Raw genomic sequence first — 11,690 nt, 5'->3', positions numbered from 1 at the left:
ATTCTTAGTGATTGTAGTGTGTTGTTTGTTTACAGGTGACGCGCTGCGGAGAGGTGGTTAAAGCGGCTTTGCCGCTTTAAATGGACAAACGCAAGATGCTGCCAAAGAGAGCGCGTATGGATAGCATGCGGGGTCCTATTGCAAATGGACCCTTGCAATCAAGGTGAGAAAGATTGTGACTTCTGGGATTGAGAATTTCAACGTCAATTATTGTGTTTTCCACAAATTTCACTTTTTATACCGACGATAAGTAGCTCAGAATATATGTGAAATTTGTAACATACTCAATAATTCGATTATGTGCACTTTTCAGTTCTTCAATGCATTTCTATTCAAATATATTATGTAAATTAATCGACCTTATAGAATTTTGTTATGTTTAAAAGTGAATTAGAATCGCATTTCCTACAAAATATATGCACAAAGGTGTTCGTAATTTCTGATCTTAAACTACTCAAACCTGTCATGTAAGTAAGTAAGTATTTTGAACCTTATAAGCAACAGGATCAACTGGCTTAAAAAATTGCATAAATTTCCCCTTTATTGATGAGATGACATTTTTTCAAAATCTGAATGCAGGTCTTAATGTCTACAAAAATGATGTTTGATTCCGAAGAAATCTTCTTGTAGCTACAGCGGTTAAGGTAGCGAGCGGTCTTTACTGCCTCATCTCAAAAATCAGTCGTACTTATATCGCACAAATCTGTTTACCGCTAGCGAATTTGATTATTTCACAACGAAGTAAAATTTAATATTTTCTATTTCATTCAATTACTAAACAAAATTATCTGAAATGACAAATTAAAGGGAGATTTTCTCAGAAAATCAATTTTATACTGAACTTCCCGTAATACTAACTGGTATAGCACTGTAACACCATAGAGAGCGCAGCTCGGTGGCCAGAAAGTTAACAAAGCAACCTCCGGCTATTGGGCTCACTTGGCTTATTCTTTTCGCGCGCTAATCCCATTTGGTTTCCATCAAAACTTCTCCGAAGGGGTTGTGTCCCCCGGAGGGTGGCGCGTCGGCATGAGGTGAGGGACGAGTAACGCCTAGCTCTCGACGGCCTCTTTGTTTGCCACCAAATCTGTTTTCGTCTGCCACCGGGAAAGTTTGGCGAAATTCGCGAAAACTCGCACTGCCGTCGATCCTGCGACGAATTACTTTTCAGTTTCACGGACTCCCCTCCCCTTTGCGCCCGTGAGAGAAACTTTCTCTCACCCGCGCCGACAATAATAATAATTCCGCCACGCTATGACGAAAGTTGAAATTATTAGTTTAATCTTACTGTGGAGCGCTTTAATTATCCTAGGGGGAGGCTGGATGGGCCGGCAAGGGCACAGCGAGCGGGGTGCTATGTAGGTTCGGCCCGGGGACGTCCTCGACCCGTGATTAGCCAATTCCATCGCTGCCGGCGTGTTTCCAATATTTGCCCCCTCGGATTTAATTGGGTTATACATTTAGATATGTTTTTTGTTACGCTCCAGTTGTTTTGACCATTTACAATCGTTCCCTGTTGTTTGTCTGTGATGAATGTCTATCTTACGCATAGTGACCGGATTGACTTCTGATTAGACTGAGATCAGTAGTATCATTTGGTTTGTTGAATTATTTGTTTACTTGATTTATTATGAAGTAGGGCTATTGGTTTATCTTAGTACTTTGTATAATATAGATATCTTTATGTGGGTTGTTACGAGACTCGTCGCGTCCTTGGCCTAGTAGCATCGTCTACGGACTGTGGGACCCAAGAGTTCTAGACTATCAGATCGGACAACAGCTTTTGTAGGATTTTCTGACACGCTTAAAGTGATTGCGGTTAGACATGCGGCCCGCCGCAAGCAAATCGTTTTGCGAGATGCGTAAAATAATTTCATGCGAGAAATTCCTCAAATTGGAGTAGGATACATACAGTTAGAAGTATACTTATTAAATTAAATGTTGTTACAAAGCTAAAAATCACTTCGCCGTATTATTTATTATCCTTTACAATTAATATTGATGAGTTGCCAGTATTCAATAGTTAATTACTGAAATACATTTGCTTTATGACTATCGAAATAACCACGAAATATAAGTTCCTCACAACAATAAAGACTAACATAGTGACCCCTTAACACAACAACCGCATATAATGTGATCAGGCATTGACCATCTATTTAATGGTAATGCAGGGTTCCTTTTTATAAACACCACTTTGATTTGCCTTCTAGTTTTTACTATTTCTATGTATAGTTATTTCAAGATATTTTTAACATGACTGATAAAATGGAACGTCCTAACAGTATAATGGATTGTTGTTTATTTATAATTATAAATTTGCGCATTGATTTATCAATTCTTCTCGAATATCGTTAATAATTTATTCTTTTCCATTGTAGTTGTTCGCATATAGACTGATAATAAAATTATTTCACAAACAATTGAGGAACCCTATGACGAATCCTACACAATGCTTGATGTTTACAAAGTAGGTACTTTTCCTTTTTTTCTAAATGCCTAAACGTTAAAAATCTATATTTGTCTGTTTAATCTCTTTGCTACTTATATGACCAATTGTATGACAAACATCGCATTTTTATATTTCGTTCACTTCACCAACCCCCATTCCTTTATTGAGAACATCCTGGCGTACATCGTGACATTCCCGGCTTAGCTTTTGTGCATTGCGTTCGCGTGTCGGGTCATATTGCCGGCGGGCGTGCGACACTCGTTTAGCCAATGATACGGTACAATTGGCTCGGCTTTATTGCATTACGCATCGGCAGTCGGCACTGTTCAAGGGCCCTTTGTGCCCCTTCTTTTCATGTGACGTCCATTTGAACTTTAATAGATTGCAGTAACGGGTTATGTTGGGTGTTTTCTATTAATATGATTATAAAACAGGGCGGTTATTCCATTGAATCAGTGCTGTGGTGTGTGGTGGATCGGGGGCTTATCATTTCCTTTACTCTTTATTATAGGGTGTTAACTATATAACAGTAAATTTGCGTTTGTGTGATTTTTGTGAATGTAAGCATAATTGTTTATCTCTGAATAGGTAGACTGAAAGACGCAGGGTTGGAATTCAAAATTCTAATCTAACCGGGTTTTGCTGTTTGCCGCATTCGAATAATCAGGCTATATACTTTTTAATCTCAGATGTTATAAGTAAGCTAATATTCTATATTCTATTAATATATTAGACACATAATATACTTATCATTCAGGTAGCGTACATATATGTAGCGTAGACACATATATATTATATAGTTTTTGTGACTAGCTATATTTACGTGAAGTACGCAACACATCTAAATCTATTTGACCGGGTGGGTATGAGTTATTATTGTTTCGTAAAGATTCGGCATGAATCATAGGTGCAATTGCCTAGCAAAAAAAATCTTAATGCTTATTCCTACGCCTTTAAAATTGGCAGATTATCCTTAATTCCTTTTTTTTGAGTGAAGGTGATACCTAAGTTACCGTCGAGAAATAAACTCAATAAGTATATAAAAAAAACAATGCTCGGTCGTATTGACCTAGTTTTGAAAAGACTATGGTCCATCAAACTGGAGCGTTGGACTAATGTAGGTCGAGCGTCTGAACAATGAAAATGTAAAAGCTCAACACATTCTTGTTTATACATATAAAAAACAACCTACATTGAATTCAAATGGCAAAAGTTTTCGCACAGGTACAACAAAGACGGCCGCCGCGGCGCGGCGCGGTGCGGCGCAACCTTGGTTCAGCAAGTCGGTCGTCGACATCGCGCGAGTCTGTGGCTATTAGTTGCACTTGTCCCGAACTAAACTCGCCGATAGGAACGATCGACTCAGACGATCGCGCTTGCACACTGATAAACAACCGTGTTATAAATATTTAATAAGCTTACGTAACAGCTCCGTGATTGTTATTATTAATCTGTGGGTATTTGCATTCGTAAATCGTGATGCTTTCGAATTAGATTAGCATAATATTGTTTTCACAACTTTACTAGTATAAGGATACTAAAAATTATATTTGGCAGCGATGTTATTGCAGATCCCGTAAATTAACGTTTAAACGAGCGAAGAAATTGTATATTCTGCGAACACAACTTGTTATGTGTGTGTCGATACCTATTCTATGCACAAAACAAAGTCAGAATCTACGTATATATACATTTTATGTATTAGACACTACGATATCACAATTTAATACCATTATATCTCCAACTGTCATCTAGATAACATGCGATACTATCGCACTTAAAACTTATTGTGCAATATACAACATGCAGTCATTGAGAATAATACGTTTGACATTCAAAAATTCGTTTAATTTGCTTTTATAGATATGAATTGGCGGTATGTTATCAATATTCACGTACAGCCGGTTCTCGGTGGTTTGGTGGGCGACCGATAAAACACCTGCTATCAGCGACGATGACAGATAATGAGTTGTCAGTGTCAGCGTATTATTGAAAACTTCGTGCAGAATGACGATACTACGTAACTGTTGTTATGTGCGATACGTGTAGTGTATATTGCGATACTAAAATCGATTAATCGATTGCGATACTACCATTAAAATTAAATATGATTATCATTTTACAATTTTCATAACGGTTGTCTAATCAAAAATTATGCTAACCATATTTTGTGTCCTTTTTTTCTATTTCGGTTATAAACTTGTCTATTTTGTGAATTAAAACAAAATATAGTATCAATTGAATGCAAAAATATACGCTGAATTGGCACGAAGGCAACGATATCACTTTTGTATGCATAGATAACGGATCGAGTAATTGTGCTGCGTAAAAGCCAACATTATTATTAAATTAAATTTATGATATTCTTACTTATTGTAAGACCAAAAAATCCGCGGGCGCCAAAATTTTAACACTCGTTTAAAATTCGTAAAAAAACATTTATTTGCTCTGCAATTTTATCATAAGAAAGATCCGGTTTTACTGGTTAGTGCCATTGTCCTAAAACCGGCACAAAATTTGTAGTTGCCTTTTATCGTTCATGCATTAAATGATGTTACTGTGCAGACAAACCAAACTATAAATCGCTATTCCTTTCCTTAAAATCTGTCATCTACGCTAATGTGGCCCACACGTGGGCGTACGTAGGCGATGCTAATCACTAACCATCAAGTTGACACACATCCTTTGATTGTCGGGCTCCTTTTGTTCACACGAAATGCAGCTTTCTCTTTTTTTTATTTCAATGTTCTGTCCCATATACGGAATTAATCTCGTAAAATAGAATGTGTTTGTTTTCCACGCTTCCTCTTAACGAACCATTTTTTTTTTATTCTTGAATCATGACACACATGACACAATTCACACAGCTATATAACTTGCCAAAGCATGCACAATTAAGAAGTAGATAAATCTAAAAAGCTTGATCTTACGTTAAATTATGAACATGGTTACACATACACCCGTATCATGTAGATTCGGCAAGATATTCAAACTAACAAAATTGAATTTTACAAATATGGTATCTGGAAATTTATTTTCAGTCCGAGATAAAACTTTTTAGTTACTTTAGTAAGAATGTTGATTGTTATTCAATGATGGTGATTAATTGTGACCGAAGATGGGAATCAAATATATTGAAGTGCATCATACAACATAGTATTAAACCTTACGAAAAAAATATTATAGTAATTTCGGTAATAGAATAAATTAATAAAACATGTTTTTATTAAATTGCAGGCCCTTGGTGGCGTTACTAGACGGACGCGACTGCACCGTCGAGATGCCGATATTGAAGGACGTGGCGACGGTGGCGTTCTGTGACGCGCAATCCACCTCCGAGATACACGAGAAGGTGCTGAACGAGGCGGTGGGCGCGCTCATGTGGCATACGATCATACTCACTAAGGAAGACCTCGAGAAGTTCAAGGCGTTGCGGATTATCGTCCGCATCGGCTCCGGCGTCGACAACATCGACGTCAAAGCCGCCGGTGAATTAGGTAAACATAAACGTTATCACCTATTCTAACTTAATTACTTTCCAATGATACATTGTGCAAGGTAAGTCGGTTCGGCATCATATATGTCATTGTGACTTTTACATTTATATGTCTATTGTAGTCTACAATTTGTTTTTGTATTGTTACTGCATCTTACGATTCCACTATTGTCTTATTGTCTCATAAATTAACAACGGAGGATAAGTGTACAATATAATCGTAATTATCGAATTCAATGATGGCTATTCACAACAATAGTTATTTACCAGCCTAAATTATCTGCATTATCGACTCACTATATGCATTTCATCTTTTAGTTGAAAACTGAAGAAAAAAAAATGATTGTGCCGTCGCTCGTTACTAAGCCGGTAAATTAACTACATTTCTGTTGATACTACTTTCACAGAAAACATAGTCGACACCTTTATGTATACTCATAAATAGCATAAACTATGCCTATACTTACTCTTTTAAAGACTTCTGTAACTACATTCAATGAGACGCGTCGCAGATGCGGAAACCTGTTTGTAACCAACGGTACATTAAATACGGGCGACCGGTCCACTGTAACTATACTGCTCTTATTATTTCGACGATAACTTTCGTTGTTGTTGCAAACAGGATCATCGTGTTTCGGTATAATAATATGTTCTAGGAAAAGAATGAGGTTTTTGACGTAGCAAAATTTAATTTTTTGTAGTAATTTTTTGTGTGGGCTATGGAGGTTTTTTTTTGTTTAGGGTGTAGTTTTACACTGATAATTATAGCCATTATAGGAAATTGATATGTAGACAATCAAAAAAATAATTTATGGACTTATACCACATTTTCGTTATTTGAAATTTAGATTTATTTACATCAATTTATTGTCTCTTGTTTCGTTTCTGGCCATATCTTAGATATTATGTAGCGTTTGTAAACTGTAACTTATTGGTTTTTATATACGTTTCAGGCATAGCAGTATGTAATGTCCCAGGCTACGGTGTCGAAGAAGTAGCGGATACGACAATGTGTCTCATATTGAATTTATATCGACGGACATACTGGCTCGCGAACATGGTGCGGGAAGGAAAAAAATTCACAGGTAAAACTATAATAACAATAATATTAAAAAAATTCACAGGTAAAACTATTACTATGTTAATTTTAACGTCTAAAATATGGCGGCTAGTGATCTTTATGTATAGATTAATAAGAATTTGGTAATCGCTCGGATGTTATAGTTTGATTAAAATTTATGTTTATTGTTGTTGAACTATTTATTTGCATTGCACATCAGTGTTTCTATTATAATGCTTGTCAGTGAGCAACTAAATATGATAATTAAGTGGACACTAATCAGTGGTCATGTATCAATGAATAAAAACTTATCCCAAACGGTGCGAATTGTGTGACACTTATTAGTCACATGTCGGCTGACATCATGTCGTCACTAGAAGGGAATTTCGGACGGCGACTGACTTTTAATGACTAAGCCGGTTCAGGAACTGTTTAGCTTAAAAGGTCATACAACTTCCACAATTACTGATTATACGACCTGGAAATTAAACTTGGGAGTCTAGTCGGTTTTAATGTTTAAGTACGCTGCATGCAATGATAATCGCACTCAGAATAGTTTTTTAAGTAATTATTCCAACATTTGATTTAGCATCTAGGCATCCCCTCTAGATAATGTTGGTTTGTTACAATATATTACAACCAGTGAAAGCAGATTTTATCAGTAATGAAATTTTATAGTAAAAATTAACTATATCTATGATACCTAAAATGTTTCAAAAAGGAACGCTCTTAATGAAATAGTTATTTAAAAAAAATAGTGTAGTTTTTTTTTATTACTATGAGGCACATGTACAATTTACTAGATGTAGAAGTTAAATAAAGTTCAAAATTAGAAATATAACTAAATAAAGCCTTTTACAATATCCTCTTTACAAATGTTGTACATCATGAAACTTTTTCTGCAATAATTTCTATTGGAAAATAAGTTTTTCATAACATTGTTGAATGTAATTCTTAAAATCACAAAATATTAAAATTTTTATATGCAACTCAGTCCAAAAGTTGTTACGTAAGGGAAGACGCTCTCGGCTTAATCATAAAATTATATTGCCACACTACACACAGCTCATATTGCATCCCTTTCCATATTTTAAGATGTCCGTTAAAATATTTATTTTTATTGTTGGAAGAACTTTCTCGTATGTTACGACTATGCCGTTCCGCTCGTCCACTTCGATCGATGCCTACATATTTCCCATGATGTCTGGTGCTGCTCTTTTTTACCCTTTGTCAGTGTTCCGTCGTAGCGTATGACAAGTGCATAGGTCTCATTAAAAGGCATGTGCTTTGTAGGTCCGGAGCAGGTGCGTGAGGCGGCGGCGGGGTGCGCGCGCATCCGCGGCGACACGCTCGGCATCGTGGGACTCGGCCGCATCGGCTCGGCAGTCGCGCTGCGCGCCAAGGCGTTCGGCTTCATCGTCGTCTTCTATGACCCCTACCTGCCCGACGGCATTGAGAAGTCGCTAGGACTCAACAGGGTTTACACGCTGCAGGTACACAATACAACTTGTATTGTTCATGATAGTATTGCCTAAGACTGTATTTTGGGTTGGCTCATGTACAAGCAATAAACCAGTGCCTGTGTGTTGAATTATACTACTAGATTTTATTTTACAAAAATAATAGTTGTAAACTCGATTAATTCGATGGAGTAGTTTGAGAACTATCAATACACAAATGTTGTCAATTAATTAAGCTTAAGAGCTGATCCTATCGATAGAATGAATTGGTTTTAAGATATTTTGTTTGCATATAGAAATATATCATATTAATTTCATGAAAGGAAACTGAGTAGAATTACACGGATACCTCCAAAACTCTTATTTTTATCTATGTATTAAATACAAAACTATAAAAATTATTTTAACACTTCATAGAATTTGTTCATTTTTACGAATGTGAATGCGCAATATTAAATCAGAAATTATTACAATGGGGTGTTACGCAAATCTTTTTATATTGCAAACCTACAATAAACGAATATAATAATTTACAATAAACGAATGAATATTGAGTCGATATTGAGATTTGGTAACTCTTTTAATACTATTAAAATTATTGTACATCTGGCAACACTTTACTATCAAATTACTCCGTTGAATTAAATACTCGACTAGAGAAATAGTGTTTTTTAAACATAGGTATTTTTATAAAACTTATTCAATGCTTTCAATGGAAATTGCAGCATATCTGCTTATAATGATTGTGAAACGTAATTCATTAGAACTATTATATACAAAATAGTTTCTAAAGATTCATAATGTATTTGTATTCATGAAATTATTATTCTTTAAATTTAACAACCTAATGTACTAACCAATAAGTCCATTTGATTTTCAATGTTTTATGGAATAACCTACATTTGTCTTATTTCACGTTCCAGGATCTCCTATTCCAGAGTGATTGCGTATCACTGCACTGCAGCTTAAATGAACACAATCACCACCTCATTAACGAGTTCACTATCAAACAGATGCGTCCAGGTATATTATATTTTAAATAACACAGTATATAATTTACACATAATATTCAGTTTGATTTATAAATTAGCGTACAATTTTGTTAGGTGTCTACTGTCTAGTGGATGATTTGTAACTAGGTATCCCAAAGCATCGACCATAAATGAAATTTTAATTTTCGTTTTAGACGCTGTAACTGCTTTTCTTCCTGCGTAATGTGGTTGCAAACTAGATGCGTACAAGTATAACATTAGGAACATAGGTCAATTTCCAAATAAGGTTGGCTGTTACAGGCGAAATTTATTATGGGGCGTTTCGCTGGGTATTGTTGACATTTTGCAGCTATTCTGAGGTCAAAATTGTTACAGATTTTCTTTATCTACGATAGCGAATATCGAGTATATTTGTCTTGTTGAATAAGTAAAACTGCCAAGTAATCTCTTAATTAATGATGGGCATGTAATTGATACAATATGCGTAATAAGTATTTTTTACACTGACCGCACGAGGTTCGTGAACCAATTTTGTTTGCGTTATATAGCTAGTCATTTGTTTATATGACTTTGGCCGAGCTAGGGCAATCAACTTAAAATTAACGTCCACATTGTCTCGGCAATATAATTATTTACCCTCTCTTCCTTCAATAGATGTTTTTTTCTATCCAATGTATTTAAATAATTAGCCCGTATCCACCTTTTGCTGCTCAGGATTCCTGTGAATCATGCCACTCTCTCTGGTACAATGTGAGCTTTATTTACCGCTAGCCGGCATACCTGGCGATCTGACCGTCGGACTGGGGGTTTTCTTCGCATTCATGGCCTTTTCTCGGTACCCTACATTTAGCCACGTGCCCCTCCCATCTCCACATGTGGTTGTTGGTAAATGTTATGTATGTAACAGAGCGTGTATACTGTGTATGTCAGGAGCGTTCTTGGTGAACACGGCGCGCGGCGGGCTGGTGGACGACGAGGGGCTCGCCTCCGCGCTCAAGCAGGGCCGCATCCGCGCCGCCGCGCTCGACGTGCACGAGAACGAACCCTTCAACGTGTTCCAGGTACGCACCACTCACTCGCACATACAAACATACTTCAGTTCCATATGTCTGTCGGAATGATTAGTATGAGCATAGAGCATATACATAATATATGCCTGTTGTAGGCATAACGTTTTTAGCCACCATAATATTAGACTTACGATTAATTGTTTTTAATTTCTTTAAAATTTTATCAGGTTATCATTAAGAAAATGTTCAGACAATAAATATTTTTTTCTCATTCTTGGAGTGTGTGAAACTAAGTTAAGAAGTTAATTAAGCAAGTTAAGAAACATTTCTGACAATATAGTTTTTGGTGTGTATATTAAAATTGGACGATATACAAGTATGTCTGTCCCGGCAGGGTCCTCTAAAGGACGCGCCGAACCTGCTGTGCACGCCACACGCCGCGTTTTATTCAGACGCGTCAGCACAGGAACTGCGCGAGATGGCCGCCTCGGAGATCCGTCGCGCCATCGTCGGACGCATCCCTGATTGTCTGCGTAACTGCGTCAATAAGGTAACTCACTTTTTTTTATTATTGACTGTTATTAGTTTTCTTCGGGCACGTGTTTTTGGTTGTTGAAATTGAGGCACGATATTGATATTATTTGCCAGATGTGTGGGTTCTTACTCAACCCCAATCATTTGCAATTACTCTGTTTTTTTCTGTGTCTTGTATACCTATTAGTCACAAAGCATTGACACGATAGTTGTTTTTCAATCTCGGAAATAAGATAAGTCAAGGGAAGCTTTATTAGTTTGGCAATTTTTAACTCTAAGACTAGTATTGGTATTTTAGCAACACAGAATGAAGATTTTGGTAGTGTTTTAAATAGATTGTTTTGTATTGTTTTTTCAGGATTACTTTATGGCGAGCGGTGGAGGCGTCGGGTCAGTGGGTTCGGTGGGCCCGGTGGGCGGCGTGGGCTCGGTGGGGTCGGTGGGCGGCGTGGGGTCGGTGGGCGGCGTGGTGGGAGCGGGCGTGGTGGGCGGCGCGGCGCCGGCCAGCTCGTACGGCGAGAGCATCAACGGCGGCTACTACAGCGGCGCGCAGGCGGCGCACTCCACCACCGCCGTGCACGAGCCGCCCGCGCTGCCGCCGCAGCCGCCCGCGCCGCCGCAGCCGCCCGCGCAACCGCCCATCACACTGGTACGCGTCCACGCACCTCCACATCTCCAGCACCCGC

At 37.6% G+C, this 11,690-nt stretch overlaps 1 protein-coding gene across 5 annotated transcripts in view; it reads left to right on the top strand.

The window, feature by feature from the left end:
- Nucleotides 1-11,690, top strand: part of LOC115449436 (C-terminal-binding protein) — a 94,551-nt gene that overhangs the window by 80,265 nt on the left and 2,596 nt on the right. For 4 of the 5 annotated variants that reach the window (XM_037440227.1, XM_037440230.1, XM_037440229.1 and 1 more), the window contains 8 exons: nt 36-163; nt 5,690-5,949; nt 6,902-7,033; nt 8,302-8,501; nt 9,392-9,491; nt 10,391-10,521; nt 10,865-11,020; nt 11,363-11,653. In XM_037440227.1, coding sequence (XP_037296124.1) covers nt 81-163; nt 5,690-5,949; nt 6,902-7,033; nt 8,302-8,501; nt 9,392-9,491; nt 10,391-10,521; nt 10,865-11,020; nt 11,363-11,653 — 1,353 coding nt within the window. In that variant the 5' untranslated portion in view covers nt 36-80. Of the gene's footprint in view, nt 1-17; nt 164-5,689; nt 5,950-6,901; nt 7,034-8,301; nt 8,502-9,391; nt 9,492-10,390; nt 10,522-10,864; nt 11,021-11,362; nt 11,654-11,690 lie in introns of all 5 variants that reach the window. The other variant, XM_037440228.1, reaches the window with a different exon arrangement.

This window comes from Manduca sexta, chromosome 18 (genome assembly GCF_014839805.1).
Source record: "Manduca sexta isolate Smith_Timp_Sample1 chromosome 18, JHU_Msex_v1.0, whole genome shotgun sequence".
NCBI classification, from domain to species: Eukaryota; Metazoa; Arthropoda; class Insecta; order Lepidoptera; family Sphingidae; genus Manduca; species Manduca sexta.
The sequence above is the reverse complement of the archived record's forward strand: the minus strand, read 5'-3'. Positions and strand labels throughout refer to the sequence as shown.